We start from the raw sequence: 27,744 nt of genomic DNA on the forward strand, positions 1-27,744 counted from the left end.
CAACTGGCTGCAACCGCGATATCCATCCATCATCCAGAATCCAGTTGGATCATCAATTTTCTTCAAGTCGGGCCCCGAAAACTCAAAACTCAGCAATTTACAGAAGTGTTAAGTAACTTTGGACTTTTGTCATCCGATAATCAAATACGTACATCCACTCCATCGCAGCTTAATTAGCAATTGGCTTTTGAACTTGAAAGTGGTCAGCTCTCATCTCTCATCATCGCCGTAGAGCTGAGATTTTGGAGGAATCGGACGGTGGTGGAGAATGGAGAACGCCGATGTGTTCTTGGGCCTGCAGGACTTTCTTGAACGAATGCGTCAACCGACGGCCGCTGATTTCGTCAAGTCCATAAAAAGGTAAAGTGGATTTTGAGATCTTGGATTATTTGTTTCTGCAGTAAGAATCTCTTATCAGAGTTGTGAATTGAGTGCGAGAAAGGTGTTTGATGTTTGTTTTGCATTGAATTGAACTGGGTTGGTTTGGATTGGATTGCAGTTTCATAGTATCGTTTTCGAACAATGCTCCTGATCCAGAGAGGGACAGTGCTGCGGTGCAGGACTTCTTTGCCCAAACGGAAATGGATTTTAGGGCTCATCCACTTTGGGCTGGTTGTTCAGAAGAGGAGCTCGACAGTGCTGGCGAAGTGAGTTTGAGTTTGATATTAACTAAATGCTTAGCATTTTAGTTTTGCTTGCATATATGAATGATCATGAATTAATTGTCAAGAGGGATTAAGTGAAAGGCTAAAGCATCATTGCTTAAGTGGGTGTTTGTTGTTGCAAGCACAGCAACTCATCTTCTTCTGCCCCTTCTAGTTTTTACCGGGGAAGAAGAAACATGTCTTAATGAAACTTTAAATATGAAATAAAAGAAAACCGAAATTGAAACTGAACACATCAAAGAGAACCTCACACTCCCTTCTGGCAGTGTAGAATGAAGATTTATGAAAATGTAAAAGATATTGTACTTCATACCTTCTTGTATAATGTATATCATTCTTCTTTGAGGAACTCTGTAGTTTTTCTTTCATCTTCTAGGACCTGTATTATTTTAGCATATCTCTCCCTCTCAGATGGTTTTTTTTTTTTCCTTTCTAATACTTTATGTTAATATGTGATATGTCTTATTGATGTTGTTGGCATTTTGTTTTTCTTGGATTCTGTTAAATACAGGGACTGGAGAAGTATGTCACGACAAAGTTATTTCCTCGTGTATTTGCTTCCGTTCCGGATGATGTAAAACTTGATGACCAACTGTATGAGAAGATGGCTTTAATACAACAATTCATTCGACCAGAGAATTTAGATATTAAGCCCACATTTCAAAATGAAACATCATGGCTGGTGAGTAAAGGACTACACATATCAAATATGTATATAGATATATATAATATACATATCAAATATGTATAAATAAAGTATGTATAAAGAGAGAGAGAGAGAGAGAGAGAGAGAGAGAGAGAGAGAGAGAGAGAGAGAGAGAGAGCGAGCGAGAGAGATCCTTAAATAAAGACATGGACATAGCTCTCAATCGAGATGCATTGATTTGCATATGAGTTGTCTCTATTTGTTAACAGTTCCTTGTTTAAGGAGCTTTTTTGAGAAAAATTAGACCCACATGTTGACAGGTATTGAAAAGGAAATAGCAATCAGGATAGTGCGGGATTTCACAAAATAGAGATCAATTCCCCCTATTTCCTTCCTTCTTGTGGTGTGAACTAACTGTCTTTTCATGTTCGGGAATTAATGTGTCAACTTTTCTAACATATGATTGAACTTTTTTTTTCTTGGTTGTTTTTTCTTTTCATGAGAATGCACATAGGATTGCAAATATTTTTTCTGACTTCTGTAATCTTAGACTTAATCATTGTTGGATACCTCTCATTAAATCCTTACCAATGTATTTTTTTGTTGCTTTTATCTTTTCAGCTTGCTCAGAAAGAACTGCAAAAGATCAATATGTACAAGGCACCCAGGGATAAGCTTGTGTGTATCCTCAATTGTTGCAAGGTTATCAATAACTTGTTGCTGAATGCTTCTGTTGCTTCAAATGAGAATCCCCCAGGAGCTGATGAATTTCTTCCCGTCCTCATTTATGTTACTTTAAAGGTATGGCAAACTTTATATAATGTCCTGATTTATTTGATTAAAAATTTACTTCTGAAGCAATACATATCATCGTCTATTCTAAATAAACTATTCAATTTATTTACCACTGGAGGTGCGTTGCGTTCTTCAATTGTAGAAGGGACCAGAGTATGTCATGTTTACAAAGTTGCTCTATTTAAATGATGATGCAGGCAAACCCTCCACAACTGCACTCAAATTTATTGTACATACAAAGGTACAGGCGCCAATCTCGATTAGTTGGTGAAACAGCCTATTTTTTCACAAACATGCTCTCTGTGGAGTCCTTCATCTCAAATATTGATGCAAAATCCATTTCAATGGATGAAACTGAGTTTGAAAAGAACATGGAAACTGCTCGAGCACTTCTTTCAGGACTTTCAACTGATTTGGACGGTCAGTATAATCAAAGCAGTCAATATGCAGGATATGTGCATAGATCAGAATCGATGGAACCCAGACATCAACCTTTGAATGCCAACAAGGATTCTGCACAACCCAAATCTTCTGAAAAAAATCCCGAGCGAAAAATATACCCTATGGTGCAAAAGATAATTTATCCTTTTCGAAAATTCCATCCCTTTCAGATTTGGAGGATAAGGGCGCGACAATCCTTGTAAATGATGATAAGGCGAGCCAGGTCTTCCGGGAGTATCCATACTTGTTTGCGCATGTTGGTGATCTAACACTCAATGATGTAGAAGACCTCCTTAATAATTACAAACAACTTGTTTTCAAGTATGTTTGTCTTTCCAAAGGGTTAGGCGTTGCTGCTCCATCTCTTCCTGTATCAAGTTCAGAAACAGAGTTCCACCAGCATGCTGAAACGGAAAAGCAACAGGATCACTCTAGAGCTATAGAGCCTAATGATGAAGTATCAAATGATATTAATAGGAATGATGGTTATCTAGAGCCTAATGATGAAGCATCAAATGATACTAATAGGAAGGATGATGGTTCAAATAAAGAGCCTGTTATCGATTTGGATAATTTGCAATCCCTATTGTCACAGGATCAAGTAGTTGCACCACAGGGTGGTAAACACGAGGAGTCTTCTTAATAACAGCTCTACTAGGACTTGTATTTTGCAGGAGTATGTTGAATTTCCAACTCGATGGTCACCATCAGGGCTCTTCTTCTCCTTTTTTTTCCTGATGTAGATGGACTACAATGGTGACTACTTTTGGTTGGCAATGAGTACTAACATTTGCCTGTCCTTGTCACGTAATGGTGAAAACATGGGACAGAATTGAGGAGTTTAACATCTGGGCAATGCATCAAATAGCAATTGTATGAACTGTGAAGATGCGAAAATATACTCCTCTCAGCAAGCCAGCATGCAACAGTGTATGCTTGTGGGCACTTAAAATTCACATATGTAGCAATATAATGATCCCGGGACACATGGGAGCTTGCTGAGCCTCGAGAGGAATGCAATTTTCGCCAAAGTTGCACCTTGCTATCCTTCATTAAGGTGCAGAAGTTTGTGTTCTAAATCTATGTCATGTGATCTTTTCTCTGTAGCGTCACTCCTGTACATATACAGAAGTCTTCTAACGTTACTGCGAGTTTCTTCATTTTTGCATTTTGACTAAATTGGCTGCTCTGGCAGTTTAGTATATGATATAACTGACTATGGCTTGAGGTTGTGGCTTGTCCACAATGACAAAGGACAAAAACAAATGCTTGTTCGGTTTTAAGTGAAACTCTTTTCTACTCAATACCTGTGGTTGGCTTCATGGCTAATCTTGGTGCAGGAGATACTTTGTCCAAGCTGAGCTGTGGGCTCTGTGTCATGTGTCTTAAGCTTGCCCGACATAACCAAATTTCCATTCTTTTGGTTGAGGTGGATTCAGCTATTATCTCAACTCTTCTTGTTAAAGGGAGATTTCAGCTCTTCTCCACCCTCTCCTTGTCTGAGGGAATGTAGCTGCTGATTGTTTAGCCAATTTGGGCCTTCATATTGTCTTGGGCCTCTAGCTTCCGTGAGTTGATCAGCCACATTAAACCCAAAAGTCACAAGTCAAAACTAATCCCTTGAAAATTGAAACCAATCTGTTATTGTATGCCACATATGTATTCTCACATCATCAGGAAAGGAAGTTCAGAACATTGATGTTGATTGTGGGTTTTCGTTCTGATGTAATGTAAACCATATTTTCCACGTGCTGCTGTGTTTTATCTCATTCTTCCAAGCTTTGTAGATAAAAATGCCGTACATATTGACTTTCACATACCAAAACCATCTTCAAGGAAAGAAGCAATTGGAAAAGAGCTGCGGCAGCTGAATTATGAAATCACATTATTATATGCTTACGTTCTCTGTATTGATAAGATTTTGAATAGGCGTCTCGAATTCAAGTTGATATCTCAATTATGACGGCGATTTCAACGTAAAATATAAGCACAAAATCTGAATTCCCAAAGAAATAAAACCTACTACATCCTCTACATGTTATATATCTGAAAACAAAATGGTTTGTAATTAAAATTTTATTTATTTTTTTACAGCATATTTGTATGAAGAAGATGTGTGTTATTTGATCATCAATCTTTTCTTGGGACGTTATTGGGGATAACACTACTACCTTGTTTCTTTGCTTTTGTTGTTATATTATCCGATGGATTCATGTCTCCCTTCCAAATTCCAATAATGTAGCAAACCAACATATTCAGATAGGAGATTTCATATTTGATGATGTCGATGTCGATGTTTCAAAGAAAAATAAATAGAAAAATACAATTAAGTTTGTGAAATGTAGGACAACCTCCAAACACAACAAAACAAAACAAAAGCTTGTGTGGATCTTGGGATCTGACAGGCAGGCAGGCAGGCAGGCAGGCCAACTGGCAGCAGATCACACCTCTCTTCTTGTGCTTCACACCCACACTCACTGTATAAGTATTTAAATTTTAGGGTTGATTTGGAAATGATATCCGATCTTTAAAGACTTTACAAATTCATACACAACATCTTACTCACACTGCTAGTGAGTATCTTAAATGCTTACGTGACAAGTCCGGAAGTGAGGTACCAATTTGAAATGAACACAGAGATTTAGAGAATTTTATGTAATTAACATTAAATATTACATATATTTTCAGAGAATTATTATACTGAACGTATTTCAATTGGAGGGGTCCAAAGAATCTTCATATTACAAAATATTGAACAACAAATAATTTTGGGGTCACAGATAAGGATAAGTTGTTAGTGCAAACATTATCTCAACTGTTAAAAGTCCTGCTTTGCCACTGCACTTGGTCATTAACTTTTTATTTTTTATTTTTATTTTTGTGTATTCCACATAGACAACGATATATTTTGAGACCAAATTGCAATTATCTTCTTCTTATGATTAGAGGTTGTTAGGACAATTACCAGTTAATTGTACTTCGAGCAAAAACATCATTTATAACCCTATCCCTACGGAGGATAAATGAAAAAAAGTAGAAGCAAAAATCCCCTATCTAAGACAGTTTAGCACATATTATTACTAATCCATATCAATCCAAGTTATTAATCAAGTGAACGTTAAATCAAATATGCGATTTTTAGATTGATCATTGAACAACATAATACGTCATCCACATGAACCAGCATAAATCTTTAAAGGACTAAGTAGAATAAATATCAAATGTAGATTTTCTTAAAGCAAATCATTGGTGATATTGATAATATATGCGATGAGCCCCTTTCAAACAGAATTGGATGGTCCCAGCCTACACCAAACACATTATAATGTGAATGTCATCTTACTAGGGCAAAGTGCTGCCATTGCCAACCAAGGGAGCTTGTTTGTTAAGATATGATAGATTTAGTGTACCAAATTCACCTTTCATGTGCCTCCCACGTTGTGTGGTGCATGGCTTGTCGGCTGAGATGTATGCATCTTCTGCTTCCTTCACAATTTTTCCCTGCACCTGGTGTGCATGTGCTTCAATTTTAAATCAAAATGTTCTGCTAATCTCATGCACAAAATACAAAATTAACAATTTATTTATTTATTTATTTTTAAAATAAACCAAAGAAACACTTTCATTATACCGTACCCGTTAAAATTAAGTTTACGACATAAAAATCGGGTTAATCGTATTTAACACTAATCATACTTGTTTCGTATATTTTTTTTAAAAAAATTATAAGCTAGTGAGTTAGTAGATTCTTGTCGTTTCGAGTATGGCTTACCCTAATTGCTTGCACTGCCTTTACGTAGCAGCTGGAGTTCTGACAGGTTTAATTTTTAAGCTGAAAGCTCCAAATTTCTTTCTGATTTCTATTGGTACTTTACTTGATCGATGCTAATAATGGTTTCTTGAGTTTAACAAAAGCAGAAATAAAATAAGAAAAAGGTTTTGGCTTCTCAAGATTAATATTTTTTTATTTTTTTTTGTTTGTCGAAACATTGCTAAGCTAAACTTACTCCATTTAATTCTAAATTATATATATATATATATAATTTTTGTATATTTGACTTGACTTCAAACTGAAAAATATAATTTGACAAGGTAAAAATTGTTTGCTATAAAAAATATTAAACTTATTTCAATATCAAAAGACTATCAGACATTTGTAAATTATTACAGTTTGATTTTCCAAATGCAAATGTGGTCAAATGTGTAAACACAAAGAGAAACTAGACCCAGCTTAGTAGGGGGCTTTGGAAGATTACTGTAAAGTGAAAGTCATATACTTTTTTAATGTTTTTTATTGAAGATAAATACATTTTTTTAATCTAATTTTTTTAGGAAAATACGAAAGTCATATAATTGTTGCCACTAAAGGAATGCATGCATTATAATTTATAGAAAAGAGGCTGCGGATTAATTACTTGTGGGCTTCCTTCTGGGTAAACGTGGTTCCACCTAATAATATGTGATCAACATTTATTTATGTTGATTTGTTTGACCTTTGACTGCTTCAAGCATGTCCCAATCGATCAAGTATTTGTGCGGCAAAACTAAAGCAGAAGCATTTACAAGAAGAAGCTCAAAAGCAGAAACAGATACAATTATGAACTTATATACAATGATGTGGGAAGAGAGGAGCAGAAAATTTTGAATTGGCATAAATAAGTTCAAATTTCAAAAGGTTGTTCTCTTTCAGTTAAACAAGATTAGATGCAGAACTAATCCAACCCTAGAACCACAATTGAGTTAATTAGATTCTTGAGTACTTGTTTTGAGCAAATAGTTTGTTGGGTTATTATTTGTTTTGGATTTTTGTTGTGTTATACTAGCGTTTTGATACACGCTGCTTGTTTTGTTAGACAATGAATTTAACCGATTAAATCGAAAGGAGACAAGAGGGAGGTCAACCTATGATTTACCATGAATAGAGTGTAGACTTGGCATGAACTGGTTGGATTGGATGGAAGATTTATCCTTTTTCATCTTTTAAGCCGGACCCTTAATAATAATAATTAAAGAAAAGGAGCTTTCCTTTCACACCTTCACTTATTAAGCATACTACTACTACATATATTACCCCAAAGAAAGGCAACATAATGGTCCTGACATACTTCTGCCTTGGTCTCTCCTTCCCACAAGTCATTGTTAAAGAAAGAGTAAACACAAAAATTGAATCAAATCAAATTATATTAAATTAGAAGGATGGTCTTGTTATATTAAAATACACATCACTTTGTTCATGTTTGACAAACTCAACACCATCTCTCTCTCTCTCTCTCTCTCTCCTTGCTTGGAATACCATAAAGACCATAGCAAACTCATAATAAATAACATTGCTCTCTTCTCATTAAACCCCCAACCCTTCTCTCTCTGTGTGTTCTGTGTTCTGTGTGCTGAAAACACCAAGAATTTGACTATACAAAACACAAGCAAATCTTATCTCATTCTCTGTTTCAGAAACTAAAAAAAGTTGAAAGAAGGAGAAGAGAGATCAAATGGGAAATGAATACAATCGCTTCCACCACCACCATCATCATCGTCATCAACATCACAATCTGCAAATGCATCACAGAAGCACATTCTTACCCATGTTGTGTTCAAGGCCATCCATCAGAGATGTAAGCCTCCCCAACTGCTCTGCTTCCTTCAAAAAAGACCCTTTGTCCCCAAGAATCAGCTGCATGGGCCAAGTCAAGAGAGGCAACAAAGTTAATGGCTTTCCAACCTCTCACAGGCTCACCATCACCAATTCCAAGCATAACAACAGCCCCAACAGCCCCAACAACCACCACAACAACAATTTCAAGTATTCAAAGCTCAAAAAACTCTTCTCTAGCAAAAGCCTCACTCCTACCACTACAACAACTATCACCACAACCACCAAAACCAACACCAGATGTAGAAGCCAACAAGTGGTTGTGAATGCTTCAAGTGGGCCCAGGATCAATGGTCAAGATCATCATCATCTTTGTGTTCCAGATATTAACATAGTGGATTTGGATCCTCCTCTGCCTGTGATCAAGAGGGTGCACAAGAAGCCTGAGGCCCAAGAAGAAGAGGTGGGCAGCCTTTGGAAGAGGAGATCTGGTGGGGCTGCATTGGAAGGTTTGCAGCTTAAACTAACCCACCATCCAAGACATCAAAATCAACCCACTACTGTCTGATGATGGGTAAAAGAAAAGAAAACCAAAAGGGGAGTGAAGAAAGTAGCTGTACATGTTTTGCTTTTGGATCCCAATTTTGGATATTGTTTGATTCACGTTCACTTTGCCAAATGACATAATTGAGACTGGTAGCTTATTGTTGTTATGTGTTGTTGGGGTTGTAGTTCATAGATTTTAATGTTTAGTTATTTGAATTAGTGACAAATCCCACCAGGTGCTCTTCTTAATTGGGAAGATCTCATGGGTTTTTTCTGTCTTTTTTCTTTTCTTTTCTTTTTCGCATTCAATTTGCAAATTTGGCTCTTCTCATTGCCAATATTTTCATTAGCTTTCTGTGAGCTTTAGATTTGCCAATAAATTGGCTTGTTTCAGAGTTGGAGGCAAGTGGAGAGAAGCTAAATCCCACAAGCATATGATAGGGGAAGTGAATTGGTACATTTCATAGGATGAGTGAGGAGTTGCAGTTTTCAACTACTTCATCAGTGACCAACTAGTTATTGATCTAACCAGTACTTCTTTTATTAGTTTTATTATTTCTCCATTTTTACTGCTATCAAAATTAGGCAGATGCATACTGTTGTTAGATTAAGGATTAGTCAAGATGTAGTTAACCACTAAGATTTAAGATTATACATGAAGTTTTTAGCTTATATAATCACCGTAAAATATTTTTAAAATAAAAAGCTAGGATTGGGGTGCTGCTGCCACGTCGCCATGGGTTGCAGTGCCCCTAAAGTAATGTGCGTTTGCATAGTTGGCAACGCCATTAGGTTGGGGCGGCTACACCGACAAGCAATAGTCTCCAGATGGAACTATCGTGCTTCTCACAGAATTGACTCTCATATCATATCCTCATCAAAAGTTTCTTTTATTTTATACATCTTCTTTCTCATACCTTAAAAATTAAAATGAACTTAAAACTACATGGCCAATGGTCAGATAGATGGCCATGTCCATGAGATGAGAAGAACTTACATGTAATGGGGATGCTGTTGTGGTAGTATCTCCAATCTATCACAAATTGCCATATCGGAAAGTTAAAACACATAGTAATGGATGATAGGCAATGCCACGTGGTATTCATGGTATGGGTAAATTTTTCTCTCATGAGACAATGAAGGAAAGATAAGAGGAAGGGAGGGAGTAGTCCAATAAGTCATTTTTTAAATACAAGCGATATCAAGAAAGGGGGAAATCGAATCTAGCACCTTTTGTTGCATTTTGCCATCTTAGTGTCTAGGTGGAACTGCTATAAGTTCCCCCACATTAGAACTCAAAAGCTAAAAAATAATTACTTACACTAAAATATTATCTTATTGAGGTCGCAGTCTCTTAATATATCAAGAAGATTATTTCTCGTTGCTCATAAAATTTAGGCTATCTACGCATCTAACTTAACCTAAACCTAGGCTCCACCCCCCATGTTGAAATTGTTGAGTGAGAATGCGTGGACAACCAGCAAAATAGCTTCTTTCAGTCACGACAAGTCTTGGTAGTTGGTAACCCACCGACAAGACTCAAAAATTACAATTGTTCTTTGCATGTGCAGGAAAGTTAACCACGCAGAAGCTTCGGAAAATAAATATTACAATATATAAGGAAAAAAATATCGGCTCTGGCTGCATCCATTACTATACTAGTGCATTTTGTCAATACAAATTGTTACAAGTGACAATTGGAGAATGTCAAGTTTATCATCTCACATAACATTACCCTAAGCGAGTTGCACACGAGCCTAGTGTTCAATTTCAATTCCTGGTTCAATGCCTAGGTCTACATTTATACAAGCAGCAGCAAGTTACAGCATTGAGCGAACTGTACTATCATCACCCTTGATCTTTATATGGCGTCCAGATCAATTTGCTAACATCAACATCCAGGCCCCCGCGACCGGCTGCTTTTAGGTGACGATCCAGGACCTTGGGGTCTGCACAAATTACATGCTGCCCTTTCCTGTACTGAATTAATTCTAGACTCTGAAGGGTGGTCAATATATCATCTGCCTTGATGGCTGTCATGTCACTTAGCTCCTGCAAGACCAAACATCATCAAGTATGATCATATACATCACCTGAATATCCTCTAAGAAACTCAGCAAAAACCATATGGCATTCAGATACTGATCTGATATATATTTTCTCCTTTTACTTTCCAGCCATATGATGATGTTATACATTTTTTTGTGCGGATGGAATAGAACAATAATTTTCAAGAATCAATGCACATGCATGGAGGTGAACACAGGAGCAGCACTATTAGGTATCCATTAGTTGAAAGAACACTTTACAACGAGGGAGAGGAGTAAATAAAAATGCACACCCCCGCTAAAGGGTGATTGTCCTACGACAAATCCAGTATGCAATTCTAAGTATTTGAACAACTTCGATAGCATGTGCAAAAACACTTGAAACACGATTGGCAAAAGGTTGAAGCAGCAATTATGTCACGGGTGAACCACATTGATTTAACTAAAAATTTAGAAACGCTCACCTTGATTGAAATATTTCCCTTGTGCTTTTTCAAGATGTCTAGAAGCACCCGAGTCCAGTATCCTCTGTAGCTTAGCAATCCTAGGTCAGAGAGGGGTCTTTCAGGCGTTCCAACTTTACCTTCTTTCTTTGAAAGTTCATAAGCTGCTCCATATTTGAAAAGGCATTAATAACTGCTTCTGGAAAGAGATATATAATTAAGGCAAAATGATGCGACCAAAGAATAAAAGGTGACATCAGTCCAACAATTAACTTTGATTAATGACAGAGGGAAAAACTTAGTTTCCTGAGCCCTAATGCACAGCAGAGTCAGCACCTGTCCATCAGATTATGCCATCATACTTAGAGCAGTGCAGTTACTGCATAAGCATGTGTCCCCCTATTGGCTCAATTCTATATGACACTAGAAAATTCTTAGGAAGTGAAAAGACAGCTGACCATGTCATGTGGGAATAAGGGCTTATGCCTTAGCATGACCAAAGTGCTCCATGTCATATAGATGAAGAGTTTGAAGATTAAAAATAGGGAACAGTTGGATAGCAGGTATTCATAAAGTCCAACATTATAACTATATCCCTCTGAATTTCTTTGCACAACAAGGCTTAAATGGAAAAGAAACTGCACACATACTAGATAAGAAGGAATTTTAAGATTAGTTCTTCTAGTCAGCCAATTTCCTATTGCCTCAACAGTTGTGTAATCAGAGAGCTTTAAATAATAATAAGCAATGTGTTAAATGAATTTGGCTTAATAGTCTCCCACAATCCGCAACTGCAACTTATTGGAGGACTATAGAAGGATATTCTAGAAATCTTACTGGACATGTACCCATTAATAAATTTGTATTTAGAGTGGCCCCCCACAAATTACAAATATTGAAAGGACTATCAATATAAAGTTAGAACTCAATCGGAGAGGAGAGAAGGGGGGTATATATATATATAGAGAGAGAGAGAGAGATTTGAAATAAGCCGAAATACAATAAGAAACTAAGTGCCAGGGCTTACAGAAGGCAATCAAAAATTTTCCATAGCCTTTTCTTTGATATGGAGGAAGGGTGAGGATACATGCCAAATTATAGGATTCCTCCGAATGCTTTTCCTGCATTATGAGAAATCACATAATTAGTTATGCTGAAATTTCGCATTAACAAAGAGGTGACCAGGGGAAAATAATCTAACAAAAAACTGGAAATACAGAGAACTCTACAGTCACTTCAATATCTGCAAAGAAATTACCATGGAAGCAAATAAATTACCTTGGAAAAATATCCAACCATGTGGCATCCTCGATCATCGCATTCACATAAAATGTAAAACAGAAAGAGGTCAACATCATAATACAGGGTCTTGTGATCAAGAAACAATTTCGCCAAATAGCAAAGATTCTGCCCATAAACCTTGTTCTTTTTGCCATCAACCTGATTCAATACATTTAAGCCAAGAAAATTCACATCAGCCACAAACTGAAGATCTGAAAATACACGGCAAATAGACCCAAAACTTGTCAACACAAAAAACAGAGCATTTAGAATGTGATGGTGCTTTCAATTTTCAAAGCAGAGTAAATTACAGATTGCAACTTTTGAAACCACATAATACCTTCCCAGATTAACTGAAGGAAACTAACATAAGGGTTTCTTTCAAAACCCATCAATGAGATGTTATGCAGAAACAATGCAACTAACCTCAAACATAGAAAGTGTACCACTTCGGTATATCTCATCACCAGGGGGATGCTTGAGATCACATTTCCTCTACATATGCAGACAGAAAAATATATAAATAAATACGATAATAACAACATCAGTCAACTACAGTTTTTGAACTTAATCATTAATGAAATAAACTGCAGGTCCATTACTACATCAACTATCCACAAACAAGCTACTGTAAGCAAGGAAAAATAATAATATTCGAGGCACAGCTCACCATATGCCTTTGAAGTTGTTCTTTGCGCTTCATGAAATTGAGGCAAAACTCACAAAAGTACAGCTTCAAAGAGTCATTATATTCTGGTGGAAACGGGGAGAAGTACCATGTCTCAATTTCGTATCTTCCAAGTTCTATTGTCGCTATATTTTTCACTTTTGTAAATTCTTCATGTTCACGCAAGCTGGCAGCATCAAGTTCCTCATGGCCCTATAAAATTTCAAGAACATCTTCAGATCAAAAAATTTACAAAATCTGAAACATGCAATTCGAGAAGCTCGCTAATGCCCTTCCTCGCATAAAATCCATTGTCAGCACATAGTAATGTAAATTACTTTTACACAACCTTCAAAGTAGGTTGTTATAGCATATTTTGTGTACACGCGCGCGTGTGTGTGTGTGTGTGTGTGAGAGAGAGAGAGAGAGAGAGAGAGAGAGAGACAGACAGACAGACAGACAGACAGACAGACAGACAGACAGACAGAGACAGACAGACAGAAGGTGATGACGAATCAATTTCCCAAACAACAGGAATATTGATCAACAATAATAAGAATGAAACGATTCTAATTAGTGCATACCTCTACATGTGTCTCATCAATCTTCCGCTTCTGATGGCGAGTCATTTTCAAGCTTGTAACCTAAGAACCCGCATATGTGAAAAGTTATCAAATGGATATTTTGAAAATAAAAAGGTATAGGAAAAGCAACTGACAAGGGAAAGTAAAGGTTATCTTCATAAACAGCAGGATTTTCTTGGTACAACCTAAACATTATAACAAGTTACACTTAAAGAAAGTTCATCTTTGGCATGCTAAACAAACCGCAATGACACCTATGAACAAGAATCAAGAGGGAAATTTGAAGAACGGTTGATAACAAAGAGGGCAGAGTTACCTTATCCTCCACTTTCTCATCAACTACAGCCTCTACTGAATCAAGATCAAGTTGGTCAAGTTTCACCCACTCATCAAGCCTCCTATTGACTGACAAATTGAACAAACATAAATATATCAGAATAAGTAAGATATCATTGGAACTGTAACAGATTAATTTAATTACATCCCACCAGTATAAGATCTCAGCCTATTCTATTAATTATATGATATCAAAAGATAACATTTTTTATGATAATCAAACAAATGAACACCACAGATAATCAAATGAAATGATGTTTATGCGCATACCAGTGAGAGCAAGGTTTTATTCATGATTCATCAGATTCATACCTCATAAAATCCATTCCACATATAAAATACTCATTCATCCAATCCCAAAACGGGCCTAACACCTCTAGGTTCCAGGCAATACCTTTTCCCCATCATATAAAATCTGTATTCATATTACTCCTCAAAAACCTTACCAGACATATTATATGCTGTCATTGTAACTCACTCTACATTGTAATGTAACGGTTCGTTAAATTCTCTACTAGACTACTGCCCCAATGAGATTTTAAGAGATTACCCCCGCAACAGAAGGTAAGTTACTAATTTCACCAACACATCAACTCTACGAAACCTAGGTCCCCAATTAGACTATTAGCCCAGCTGAAAAATCACCAAATTGGCAAATTGAACACATCTGTCCACATACACAGCTAACCAGAAAAACTGGAACCCTAAAAAACATAGAACAAACTAAAACCTCGAACCCTAACCCAAAATTGCAAAATTGAGCAAGAAATGAGGAATTGGATCTTACACTCAGTGTAGTGGACGTAGTACTCGTAGTCGTTGGGCCCACCGCAGTGCGTTCTGCGGCGTTCGATGACCTTGACGGGGTGGTACTTGGAGTCCCTCCAACGACACATGACGCGCGTACCGACCTCCAGAGGAAGGATCGACGACTTTCGCTTCTTCGATACGTCAGACTCCAGCGCCCTTTCGTTGGACGAAGCATGGTAGCCATCGATGGACTGGTCGCACGCGGCAGTGGCGGGGTTGGGGTTAGCAGAGCCGTTCTCTGCACTCGGCGGTGTTCCTATCGAACCCATTGTCGGTTGACCCAAGGGCCTTTGAAAATGTGGTACCAGATGATTACAGCGGGGATTAAGCGAGAAGAGCTATGGGCCGAGTCCATGGGTTGGGCGGGCCATAAATCATGGGCGATAATGAAATAAGAACCGTTTACTTAGGCCCGTTTGGGAGTGCTTTATGGAAGGGTTTAAAGTCCTTGTGACAATGTTTGACATAAAAGTTTAGAAGACTTATGGATCATAGAAGTACTTTCTGGAGAAGCACTTATCATGTGCTTCTTCAGAAGCAATCCTAAGTACTTTTTAGGAATCACTTCGATTTCTTATGAAATTTTCAACATCTTCATAATAAAAGCGCTTATAAGGAGAAATGCTTCCTTCCCAAACGAGCCATTTACCCAAGAACAGTCTCTGTCTCAATTTACTCCTTGAAACTGAAATTTTCTCACATAACCCCCAAAATCTTTAAAAATTGTTGAAATTTTCCCCCTTTCTCACTTCAATCCATTTCCGTCCACAAGTGCTCACGTAACATCCAAATTAAAAATTAAAAAAATACATGTCTTAATTATTTTTAGGGTTAACAAAACCCCCTATTCCCTTTATTCCCCTCGCGTCAGCTCAGTAGCTCTCACCTCCATCCCCTTCTTCCCTTTTCAGTCACCCCCATCCCCAAAGTACCCAACCCTGCCACCCCACTCCCCTTCCCCACCATCGTTGCCCCACTTCCCACTTATCTTTCCTTCAATATAATTAAAAACAAACTCACTTGAATCTGGTGGATTGAGGCCATCAGACAAGTCGAGGGTTGCGTCTAATGATGATGATGCAGTTGGCCTGAGTGGATTGCTTGGCGAAAGTTGATGAGGGTAGTGGTTTGGGTGGCTAGGTAACTTGGGTGTGTTGAGTAATTCCATGGAGGGTGGGTCTGGGGTGGGCGTTGGGTCGGAGAGAGAAGAGAAAGGTATTAGAAAAAATAAAAAATAGGAGAGAGATGAGAGAGAAGGGGGTGGGGTGCGATGGGGTTGGGTCGGGGAGGGGAGAGGAGAGGAGAGGGGCCGCATAGGGAGCGAGACTGAGAGGCGAATAAAGAGGAGCTAAAATTATTAAAATGCCAATATCACATCAGCACATTTAACAATTTTGTGGAAGAAAGTGGTAAAGGAGTAAATTTCAGAAATTTTTAGAGATTGTGGGAGTGAAAAAAATTCAATTTCAGAGGGTAAACTGAGATTGAGGTTCCAGTCCATGGGTAAAACAATAATTAAGCCAATTAAAAATGGGTTACACATGCACCTTGCACCTCTCTTCAAAATCTTTTAATATTTTAAAGAAGATATTTTTATTTTAAAATGTACGTTACTTGCCTCTTTTTTGGACGAAAACATTGATCCTTCTAGCAAATCACATTTAGACACATGCTAAAACATAAAAAGAATACATGTCAAACTGTAATTGACGCTAAAGTAAAGGCTCATACTTCGCGAAAGGGAAGGGGGCAAATATTTTCCATTCAAAATTCTGCTGATTGCTTTCACTTGTGTTACGCAAGCAAACGACACAAGGGTAGCTCCTTACAAGAAGGGAAGACGAGCCAAAAAAACCAAAGAAAGGAAAAAACTGAGATACATTACTGAACTTAAAATCAGGGATCAGAACACCACCACAAAACATAGCGACTCTTTACTCTTACCAAATGATACAGTACAACATTTCAAACCAATCAATATGCACCAGCATTGCCCACAAACCCAGCAAAATCAAGTGATAACCATCAACCTAAAAACTTTGAGTCAGGCTGAGAAAACTTTAGAGGCATCGAGAAAACCGTTGTGGATCGTGGATCGTTCGAATATTAAACGATGGATTAATCTGATGCATTTGAGGGTTGGTATTTGAGGATTGGTATTATAAGGATATATACAATAACTTTACAGGGCAAGGGCAGTGGGTGATACGCTTTAATTTCTTGTACGCGGTTTACAAGCAGGAGATTCTCATTACTCCGAGAACCAAAAGGCAGGCATCAAGATATAAAACCCATATGCCTTCTAAAACACGTAAAAGGAATAAACCCTCACCCACTGTACAGTCGAACTCTCACAAGAATATACAACGACAGCAAAACTTCACATCCCTACCCAAAATGTGGCTTCCTTACTATGAATACATCGGCGAGAACCTAGCCTCCATCTTTCACTCGGCCATTTCCCTTTGAAACTGATAAACGTGGTGGTTTCCAGGGACGGCGGTGGTGTCTGGGATGGTGGGCAGAGAATACTCGCATCGTGGTCCTTTTGTGTTCCGAAAGGACAGATCAAACACAAACCAAAAGTTGCGCCACACTACCCATCTCCTTCTGGGGGTTCACCAGAACAAGCATCCTGGTTGATCTGCTTTTCATTTGGGATGCAATCCGCAGGGACATATGCATATCCTTTGGGTAATAACATATTTTTCATCGACGCTTGATCTGAAGTCATTACCAGTTCTTTCTCAAATGTCTCAGCATGCTGTGAGTTGAAGATTTACAGTTGGCATAAAGCTCTCAACTATGGTTGTAATTACCATATATATACAAGTATAATAAAGAAGACTAGTCAAGGATGCAATGTAAAATACCTTTCTAGATTTTGACCTCCATCCCCCGTCTTCCGAAATATTACAATTTGCAGCAGTAGAAGGTCTACAAGGAATCTGTTTCTCAGAAAATTGTGCCCTCTCTGTGAGCTTTGGAGTAAAATGATCTTGAGATGTTGAGCTGTCATCATCTGTCCTTTGATCATTGTCGATAGTTATCAGAACTCTGGTCCGTCGCTTTTCTGAAATTGTACTATCCACAGTCACATCATCTGATTTTTGAAATGCCTCACTGCATGATTTGTAACCATCTGTATGTCCTTTAAGAGATGTTGTAGCTGATTCAGAACTAACATCAGGTAGCAAGAAAGGACTATGAACCAGCACGGATCGAGCAACATGATCTCTCCTCACAGCAAGAAGATCATGTGAACAAATGAGCAGTTCCCGCTGCATTTAAAATTAAAACAAAAAACTTACTTAGCATGAATTCCTTCAACAGATAAGTACCATCACAGAATTACATGAAGATTATGCAACAGAAGACCATCGAAGGCATCGACATCCAAAACCACAGATTTTTTTTACTCTACATCCACCAGAGTAAGACATAAGGTAACACGTAAACTTATAACCACATACACATCAGCAAAGAATCTGTTGGAGGAAAAGCATGACCACAGACAAAAGGGGAGACCGGGTGGATTATATGAGAATACAACTTGGTCCAACATGCATGTATCAATGAGAGGCAACATGAAGCCCTTTCAGCAAGAGGCATTGAACCAAAGCTATAAACAGTTCCGGTAGAAATTATGTGCACATAAGGGAAACATGCAAAAATCATGAACCGAGAGTGGAAAAGGTTGCAAACCCCATTCAGAACACCTGCAAAGAAGAATCACAAAACCAAACCCCACAGAGAAGAGAAGCAGCACACTTCTATGAGACAACACCATTCCAATTGAGAAACACTCCCACAACAAGTTCCTTCTTAAAAAGTGAAGTAGGTCCTGAGTTCTTAGCCATGGGCCATGGGCCATAGATTTTAAAGATGCAACATATAACAAATTCATGAGGTAAGCAGGTCATCCTAGCCCATATGCAGCAAAGAGCTAGAAAGGCCAACAAAGCAGCAACCATGAAAATGCCTCACCTTTACTTTTTCTCGTTTGATGATTCTTTCGCAAAGAAGACGTACCCTCTCTAGTTCAACCTGCACAGGACCATTCATGTAACAACTCAATCACGCAATTCAGTTCTATAAACAATCAAAATATCACGTGTCAAAGACACAATCATGGCCAACAGAAAATAGATCACTCAGTACATGATATGAGAATAAGAAGAAAATTGTGTTGATGCCACTGAGGTAAAAATTGCGAACATTGACCACACGCCTAAAGACCATAATTATACATCAAAACTCCTTTCTATTTTAGAAGCATGAAATTGAAAACTCCACATTTTCAATACGTGAACTGTCTGCCTTACTAACAGTTCCAATTCCTAACTAATCATATCTTGAATCATTTTTAGCATTCAGGTATTTGCATCAAGTCAAGCCCCAAAGAAACTTCATATCAAAATCCAGATCAATAACTTGGAGATCGAAGGGCACTGTAAAACCTAATGGCAGGTAGTTGACTAATTAAAAGATACAAGTTCAATCTCTGATATAAGAATATACCAAGAGTAAACTAACACTTAAGAACTTCTTGTGTCCGTGCTAAGTGAATGTGGAGATACTCCATGTGGATCTCCAAACCAGCTTATCATGAGAATAACTCAAGCCAAAAGGGTGCTGCATTTTTTTGAGTAGAAGGAAGTATTTTTGCTTAGCATAATAGCAAGATATAAAGACCTTGAACCCACGTTTTCACGCAAGTGCACACAAGCAAAGCTCAATCTATACACTGGTATATGCTTTGCGCTTCAATCTTCTGTTTAATATTTTTCATGTAGTTGTGGACATAGAAAAGTATATGAGCAGCAGTAATTACTGTAAGAATCGCTCTTACCCTAATTTTCCTGAGGTTCTCCAAGTCCTCAGTTCCATGTTTTTGTGTTTCAGCCTGCATAAGTTCAACATCCAAGAAAATAAACATAAAATATCATAAACCATCAAAAGGATGGAGACTTTTAAGTAAATAAAAATATTGACCTTCGCCCTCTGCTCAACGCTGTGCTTTTCACAGTACCCCTTGTGTTGAATCTTTCCGCCCAAAGTTTTCACATGCATGTAAAAACCAGAACTTCTAGCACATGAAGGGTGAAATGTTGCCTGACAGTTACCATAGTTGCACTGCAAAAAAAAAAATTAATAATAATACAGATGCCTAACTGTCAGTGATCCTAATTGTAAGATAATAAAAAGGTGAATATAAAAAGCCCTTGCCAGCCAAAGCACAAGATCGCAACCTAAAAAGATGTTAAACTCTTACCTTTATGCAAACACCACATTTGCGTCGGCAGATATAACAAATATCAATCCCCTTAGAAATCCTCTCCTGGCACCATAACAGATTAACATTAAGCGTTAGCTTGCTGGAATATTAAGTTCAATGCTCATGGCAAAGAAAATATCTTCAGAGAAAACAAAAGTAATCTAAATTGTTCAAAATTGTGATTGCCACAGCATTTGATATACACATACCATTCCCTCAACGGGAGATACTTGTCCCCTTTTGAATGTTGATTCAAAGATCCACTACCAGATGAAACAGCAAATAATATCAATTTCTTCTCTCAAAAAACATTTAAAACTATCAAAAAAAACCTAATTGACATTGTTCATGTGCACAAGAAGAGAAAATTTTACCTCAGCACAGAAGGCATGCACCCACTGACCATCAGAAGATTTTCTAAAAGCCCCAGTTTTGCCACCACATAAACCACATTCTGCAGCAAAATGATCTTTCTCCCAAAAATTGACAGGAGCTCCAGAGCTTCTAGATGATGATAGTTCTTCACATAATTCACAGTACCACGGACCTGTTGATTCTCTAACACTACGATAGCAATCCAAGTGAATGGCAACCTGTGAAAAAAAAAAGGGGGGGCTTGGTTATAAGTTATAACCCAAGCAAAGTAGCAAGTTTCATGAAATTAAGCCCAAAAGAAAGAGAAGATAACCTTGCAACTGGAACAGACTAAGATCGGGTTTAACAATGTCTCAGAACGTCTGCAGATGTCACAAGATCTAGGATGTTCCTTAGAAAAATCCGCAACAGAATGAGCAAAACCAGTATGTTTTTCCACAGAAATCCTAGGGACAGCCACCCTCGGAAATGTCTCTTTTGCCCGATGCATCAGCTGTGAGGAAAAGCCAGACCTCCCACTAGAAGTATTCAACTTCATCACATTCTGCAGAGAAAAAAATGACCACGTAAATAAATAACACAATAAAGGGCCAAAGTCTTAATGACAAAATTAAAAAATCATTAACCTCCTGATGGGAAGATTCATCAAGGACATCTTTCCTAAATGATGAAATCCTAGAAGAGGCTGCAGCAGCAGCAGTTGCAGCTGCAAGCACAGCCTGTGCTTCTTTGTGCCGTCTCTCCTTCCTACCCTGCTTCTTTGCCTCTCTAAGCTCACAAAGATACTGATTAACAAGCACAGCATCCCATTTTTGCCTCCGTACAGCATCAAGTTCCCATGGAAGAGTCTTAACAACATTATATATTAAAATATCTGCAAGAGAATGCATATACAATAGATGTTAATAAGTTATATCAATATCAAACATCAATATACAAACTTTGAAGGCCCCTAACAGAGGCAGGGAACACTGAAAATAAAAGTAACAGAGGATTGAAGAGCAACACATATACCAGTAAAATGCTTTCTCGCAACTACATTGCTGAGCAACCTATTCTGGTAATAAATGAGTTCTCCTTCCACTTCATCTTCTGGAGACGGTTCTCGAGCTCCCATTTTTCGAGCCTTTACCAACTCTTCTAAATTAACCTCATCAGATTTACAAATATTATCACAGCATTTTGGATGCTTATATTGGTGATTACAGCAAACACTGGCATGGGAAGATGCCTCCAGACGAGAAATTTCTCCCTCACTTGAACCTGCCAAATAAATTACATGTCAAAACTCACCCATAGCAACAAAAGGGAAACAAAACAAAAAAATCATTACCATCATTACCATATATTGGATTTTCTCCATTCTGCATCTCAAACAATTTCTTTTCAATATATGGATGGACATAACAACTAAGAACTTCTGGCTCAGATTTTCTGCAATTGTGCATTTGCAAGATTCAGAGAGTTCTCATGAAATCACAAAACAAAAACAAAAAAACGATTTGACAATTTGCCTGAGGGAAAAAAAAAAAAAAAAAAGCTTACTTGACTTCAGGATCAACTGGTTTTGCAACTGAAAACGACTGATCTTCATTTACAATCACTGAGGTGCTCTGCAAAGGAATAGTAGCCAGCTGTTCTTGACCCTTTTGCAGAACGCTGCAATTTAAGGGTTTAGCTGAATTACCTGTCCATCAAACCATTTTTGCATGTCAAAAGAGACGCCAAGAACTACTTCAATGATGCAAAGATATCTATGTATGCAACAGTGCAACACAGAATGAACCCAGATACAACAAAAAATTTCTAGAAAAGCAGAGCAGATAGAACATAGAACAAAAATTAATGGAAGAAAAACAACTAGCAATAGCAACACAATTCATATCCAAATTCCTGTACAGGAATGCAACTGGTATTTCCTGTACTCAAATCCCAAATAATTCAGCAGTGGAATAACCCTCTTTGGCTATAAGCTGCAACTTCAACGATTGTAGGCCTCACCACTTCCCGAGTCCTATTCAAATTCACTCCAAGACTCCACCTATTTACTGAATCTATAAATTTTAAGTTGGAGGTCACTATTATGAAAGAGATTCGCCATGTGAACCTAATCTGGAATCTCCCCAGAACCAGGAATTTAAAGTCTGACCTAGTCAATCAACATGCACATGGACAACAAAAATCTTCAATCTTTCATTTACTTGATAAGATAGTATGAAGACATCTAACCAGCAGAAACAGAGAAGAGTACCTTCTGATTTAGGTGTAAGTGGTGTCGGCAAAGAATGCTGAAACCCATCAGCCTCTGTCAAATTCTGCAAAAACATGAAAATTGTTAGAAACAAAGGTCTGAATAACTGAGGCATAACACAGGAGAGAGGAATGAAGGGGCAGAGGAGAGGGGGGTAGGGAGAGTGGGTGGAAAGAAAGCAAGAAAGAGAGGGCAAGCAGTGTTTCATTCAGAGCCACACTCAAGTGAATCAGAGTTCCACAATCACTGACAAATTCCATTTCAAACCTCCAAATAAATAATTCTTATAATCCTTATTACTGCAGCAGGACTATCATAACTGATGCAGGAGAACATTTATAACGTTCAATCCCCATGTAACCTTAAGCATGCTCACTTCAACTAAACCTACAAGTAGACAACAAACATCCCCAGACCATTTCGAAAATAAACTGCACCATGTGTTATAACAGAGAAAGCCCTTCCTCATGGAAGCCTTGAAGGCTGGGCCATTTCCTAATTTATTACAAAATTCTTGAACATTGTAGATGACAAACTAAAACCAAACTGAAGTTGGTGAAACACTTAACCGCATCACACCCAATATTTACATATAATGCCCTTCCATCATCCAACCGAACAAGGAATCGGATTGCACTAGTAGTCACAAGCAATAGTCAGAAGGCTTGCATAACCAACTTCTCTCAAATAATTAATTACCTTCTCAACAGGATCAGGGATGGAGACTTTACTTGAATTTTCTTGTTCATCAGTGATCATTTGATCTACCTTAATCTTGTTCAACGTGCCATTGTCACAAAAGATCCCCTCAGATGAGCTTATTACTTTGTTGTCCTTCAAAATCCTAAAACTACTTTTGGTTCTTCTCCGTGGGGGCACTGACTTAACAGCTACATCTGTCATATCAGACTCTGATAAAGATGCAGCATCAGAACCATCAGAACCCCCAAATTCAGCCTTGGATGGAATTGCTGATCTTAATTTCATTTTCCCATTTTTCTGCCTCAAGTCCAAGTTAGAATGGTCTTTAAGCCATTTAACTATTCTGCATTGCACATCGGGGAACATGCTATCATCCTGCAGGAAAAGGCCACGAGAAAATTTTGAGAAAAAAAACATTTATCTGCTTAAACTATTTTGAGAAACTAATTAAGAAAATAAAAAATTAATTATCTAGTTTGCATTACAGCAAGTGATGCAGCTAAAGAATCAGATGAAAGGCCAATGTCTGATGCCACATCCTTCACATTAACTTTTCCACAATCAATCAGCTGCAGGAGAAAAAATGTAAGAATTAAAACAAACTGGTGAATTCCAAATGTGTTGAGAAGGGAGTGAACCTCGAGTATACATTACCTTCTTTAAAATCAGAGAAAAATTATGGGAGCTGGATTCATTAACATCCTCGCTGCTCCTCTCAAATGACCCTGCACCAATAATTGGCTGTGCATCACTACAATCCGACTGAAGTCTAGCATTTAATCTTGAACTAGGAAACGCTATCTCCTGTGATTCACAATCACCCGATTTCTCAGAAATAATATCTGGAGCCTCAATAGCGACTGCAATTTTATCACCATTTCTACGGCCAACCCTTAACTTGTTTAATTTGCTCTCTGACAATGCCACGGGTAAATGGTTGGAGACATTTGCATTCCCGTCAGTAGAGACCGGGGGATCTATTAATTGAATGTTTCTGATATCAGGTACTTCTGAGTGCTTTGGACAGAAGGCCCTCAATTCAACCTACATGTTTATCAAAAGTTAGATCTTCAGTCAGAAAGCCTGATCACAGTCATAAGCTGTCACTTAAGACAAAAAAAACATAGCAATACTAGACACCAGTCACAACAACAATTATAAGATTACGATTCTCAAACACATACATAGAACTCTTACATTATCACACCCATATTTTCCCCAAATTTCCATTCTTTGTTTTGCCTCTCTCGCACATAATGGATGGAATGAAGTTCTGCAGGTTCCTGAACAACAAGCCAAAAAAAAACATTATCAGAGCAAATGTAATCCAAAAGTCAATTCAACAATATTTTAATAGTTGAACAGCTAACTGGTTAAAAATAAATGTGCAATTTTTTAAGAACTAAACCTTGATCCACCACAATATAAGAAAATATTAAGATTTTTAAGCCCACAAATGATCACTAACCCAAAACCAGAGACAGGACATCTAGCTCGCATGAAAGTAGCATGGCAAAGACCACACATGTAAGTATCATGCCAAAAAAGTGCTTCAATCGAAAGAAACAAAATGTTCCTCAGACACTTCCAGAAAATGAAATTGCAAGAAGCATGTTTAGACCATTCAGTCCAACTTATCTCACAGACAACTATTAAGTTACATTGCCAATTGGAGTTAAGTTCGGTCAAGAGAGAGTTTTACCCAGCAAGTGGGGCGAGGAGAGAGACTACATCTTATAAACAATATGATTCTCCTATGAAGTAACAAAGAAATATTATTGCTAACATTTTCCATAACACAGAGATCCATAAAGGCAAGGGAGCATAAAATTACTTTGCGACGAAACTTAGAGCAGGCTCGCTTATTCAATTCTTTCACTGAACGGAAACTTGTAATTCAAGGACAAGAAAATAGTAATAATATTTTGGTAGAACTGCACATAAATACAAAGTACATCTAAAATCCATACTAATATATAAAAGCAAATTTTAGCAATTGGTGCAACATCCTATATTTTCATGATGTTTATTTTTTGCAGAATATTTTAAATAAAACTAACTATAATTCAAATATATTATAAAGTTAAAAAGATAAAATCATTTCCGAGCTTGAACATAGATTACTAGCTCCCCACTTCCTGTGGATTTATCGTACGTGGGGGGCAAACCTTACAGCACAAAGTACATGTGGGGTGTTAACAGAACAATGCAGCACCATATTTGTATCTTCTAAATTCCAGGAAAACTCTCAAGTAAGTCTAATAGATTGAGAACTAAGCACATATACCAATAACCGGAGCATTCCATTGGCATGCCAGCCAAAACAGATATGATAATTGTATAAGACAGTAAAGCAACAAAGAATACCATGACTGCATCGAACACATGCGCCCCACTTCACCTTGCATACATTACATATTAACTTTCTGCGGGTTTCATTCACTCCTCCAACATTTAGTATGGGCTCCATCTTCACTAAGTCCTCTATATAAACCTCAGGCATCCACTGACAACAAAACAAGTGAGCAAACTCCACAGATCCACTATTTTCAATACTCTTAAGAACTGGCTTTAAAGCCCCACCCTGCTTTGGACAAAGCGCACAAGGCTTTACTGAATTACTAGTATCAGTCTTCTGCTTACACCATGAGCATACCCATGATGCATCTACATCCTCTACCACTCCATAGCACTTCCGATGAACTCCAACCTTACAAGAACGACAAACAATCAATCGGTTTGATTCTTTACCTGCATCGCCCATGCAGCAGAAATGGCATAAAGATGAATTCCCATCACAAGGGGAACCAATTAAGACTTTCTCCAACCCTGCATCAACACCCAGAACCTTCCGTTTCTTTGAAGGGCGCTCTGATGTTAAAGCAATCTTATTCCTATATCCTAAAAGCCACTCAAGACCATAAGGAGAATCTGAAACAGAACAACCCTTTTCCCCCTCAGGCAACCCAGAAGCTCCCACACTATCAATTTCCATGGAATGCTCATCCTTCACCTTCTTGACCTCATCTTCAACAACTCCATTTTCATTTCCACCATTCTCATTCACGTTTCTAACTGCAACAGAAATGGCATTCCCATCAGTTGCACTTTCAGCCTTGACGACAACCTCATTAGCATTCCCAACATCTGCATTGTCCTCCTTGACAACAGCATCATTAGCATTCCCACCATTTATACTCTCATCCTTGACAGCAACACCATTTGAATTACCAGCATTTGCATTCTCCTCACTTACAAAAACCCCATTTGCTTTGACGTTTTCATTTGTACTCACCCTCGGACCATTTCCCAAAACCGGAATAAAAAAGCACTTGCGAGCAGCTAAATTACTAAGCTCAGACACCTGACACAAGGTGTCAATATCAGGCAATGTCAAGGGTCTAAAGTAGTCCTCAGTCTCCGCCCATATGTTTGAACCCCGCGATCTCTCGCTCTGCCGAGAACTCTTCTTTTCAGCACTGGCATGCGACTTCTTGTGCCGTTTCCGATTATCAGACTGCCTCGACAAGAAGCTAGCCAAGCTCCTAGGCAAGGTGGTGGGCACACTCGAAGCTGAACCATCCTCGGTAACATCATACGGAGAGCGCTCACACAAAGCCTTCTTGGCCTGCGAGTAAAAATCAATTCTCAAAGAGCTAGAATTCTCGGGAATTTCCGGTTGGGTGGCCGGAATTTTAGGCGGAACCCTAGAAATTGGGCATGGCCTCTCCTCCGTGCCGCAACCTCCGTCCGCACCCCTACCCATCATCTTCTTCTCCTCGTGACATCGGCCTCCGGTCATCACCGACAATCCCGCAACCCACAACCAACCATATATCCCATCACCGAAATCCTAGCCCTAACCCTAACCCTAAAATTATAAATTTCAATCCTAATCGACCCCTGGTGGACGAAGCCCTGACATGCAGCTAACAGAAAACCCAAACCCTAATTCGAAAACTCGTATTAGAGTGAGCGACGAAGAGAGATAGAGAGAGAGAGAGAGAGAGAGAGAGAGAGAGAGAGAGAGGGTGGGTAAGGTAAGTCGCGGCTGGGCTAGGGCTAGGGTTTACGGTTATATTCTGGTTTGTATTCTTTTGGATCCGTTTTTTTGAGTGGGTTTCCTTCTATTTTTGTTTTTTTTCTTCGCAAATGGGAGAGAGAGAGAGAGAGAGAGAGAGAGAGATTCGCGTTTTTTGCAGGCAGGGAGTGAGGACGGTACGTTTTAGGAGATATTTTTTTATACGTGGGGGCTTTCTAGCATAGAGTGACGCAACACATTTGAA

At 38.2% G+C, this 27,744-nt stretch overlaps 4 protein-coding genes across 5 annotated transcripts; 2 read left to right on the plus strand and 2 right to left on the minus strand.

The window, feature by feature from the left end:
- The first annotated feature begins 146 nt into the window (after positions 1-146).
- Positions 147-3,749, plus strand: LOC103332942 (vacuolar protein sorting-associated protein 9A). The gene is given in 6 exon segments (XM_008235709.2): positions 147-360; positions 500-647; positions 1,177-1,347; positions 1,933-2,112; positions 2,304-2,642; positions 2,645-3,749. Coding segments are annotated over 6 exon segments (1,476 nt in total). The 5' UTR covers positions 147-268; the 3' UTR covers positions 3,191-3,749.
- A 4,046-nt stretch (positions 3,750-7,795) lies between these two features.
- Positions 7,796-9,032, plus strand: LOC103332941 (myotubularin-like protein). The gene has a single exon (XM_008235707.3). It carries the CDS (start codon positions 8,037-8,039, stop codon positions 8,703-8,705), a length of 669 nt encoding a protein of 222 aa, XP_008233929.1. The 5' UTR covers positions 7,796-8,036; the 3' UTR covers positions 8,706-9,032.
- A 1,268-nt stretch (positions 9,033-10,300) lies between these two features.
- On the minus strand, positions 10,301-15,172 carry LOC103332940 (histone acetyltransferase of the MYST family 2). Of its 2 annotated transcripts, XM_008235706.2 has the most exons (9): positions 14,830-15,169; positions 14,023-14,111; positions 13,707-13,766; positions 13,126-13,335; positions 12,882-12,950; positions 12,453-12,614; positions 12,202-12,295; positions 11,196-11,338; positions 10,301-10,735 (listed from the first exon to the last, which is right to left on the minus strand). In XM_008235706.2, the coding sequence occupies exons 1-9, from the start codon at positions 15,119-15,121 to the stop codon at positions 10,532-10,534; spliced, it is 1,323 nt and encodes a 440-aa protein (XP_008233928.2). In that variant the 5' UTR covers positions 15,122-15,169; the 3' UTR covers positions 10,301-10,531. The 2 variants fall into 2 exon arrangements, with proteins under 2 accessions (XP_008233928.2, XP_088901703.1); XM_089045577.1 differs by lacking the exon at positions 12,882-12,950 and having other exon boundaries at positions 14,830-15,172.
- A 1,811-nt stretch (positions 15,173-16,983) lies between these two features.
- Positions 16,984-27,625, minus strand: LOC103332939 (PHD finger family protein). The gene is made up of 19 exons (XM_008235705.3): positions 25,826-27,625; positions 24,656-24,741; positions 24,113-24,502; positions 23,944-24,027; positions 23,456-23,833; positions 22,757-22,820; positions 22,051-22,192; positions 21,848-21,939; positions 21,520-21,768; positions 21,132-21,379; positions 20,819-21,049; positions 20,505-20,723; positions 20,340-20,393; positions 20,128-20,193; positions 19,848-19,988; positions 19,705-19,758; positions 18,840-18,899; positions 17,726-18,133; positions 16,984-17,616 (listed from the first exon to the last, which is right to left on the minus strand). Exons 1-19 carry the CDS (start codon positions 27,258-27,260, stop codon positions 17,449-17,451), a joined length of 4,569 nt encoding a protein of 1,522 aa, XP_008233927.2. The 5' UTR covers positions 27,261-27,625; the 3' UTR covers positions 16,984-17,448.
- Between the last annotated feature and the right edge of the window lie 119 nt (positions 27,626-27,744).

The sequence above is a fragment of the Prunus mume genome, linkage group LG2, assembly GCF_029339155.1.
Source record: "Prunus mume cultivar Tortuosa linkage group LG2, ASM2933915v1, whole genome shotgun sequence".
NCBI lineage: Eukaryota > Viridiplantae > Streptophyta > Magnoliopsida > Rosales > Rosaceae > Prunus > Prunus mume.

What these genes read in the sequence shown, in the direction of transcription:
- LOC103332941 (XM_008235707.3), top strand. Translation starts at nt 8,037, where the DNA reads ATGGGAAATGAATACAATCGCTTCCACCACCACCATCATCATCGTCAT.
- LOC103332940 (XM_008235706.2), bottom strand. Translation starts at nt 15,121, where the DNA reads ATGGGTTCGATAGGAACACCGCCGAGTGCAGAGAACGGCTCTGCTAAC. An exon ending in TTGATGAGACACATGTAGAG is followed by an intron (nt 13,336 to 13,706) that starts GTATGCACTAAT and finishes GAAATTTTATAG; the next exon opens with GGCCATGAGGAACTTGATGC. An exon ending in AAAATTTTTGATTGCCTTCT is followed by an intron (nt 11,339 to 12,201) that starts GTAAGCCCTGGC and finishes AATATGGAGCAG; the next exon opens with CTTATGAACTTTCAAAGAAA.
- LOC103332939 (XM_008235705.3), bottom strand. Translation starts at nt 27,260, where the DNA reads ATGACCGGAGGCCGATGTCACGAGGAGAAGAAGATGATGGGTAGGGGT. An exon ending in ACTTACACCTAAATCAGAAG is followed by an intron (nt 22,193 to 22,756) that starts GTACTCTTCTCT and finishes TTTGATGGACAG; the next exon opens with GTAATTCAGCTAAACCCTTA. An exon ending in TGGAGAAAATCCAATATATG is followed by an intron (nt 21,769 to 21,847) that starts GTAATGATGGTA and finishes TTTATTTGGCAG; the next exon opens with GTTCAAGTGAGGGAGAAATT.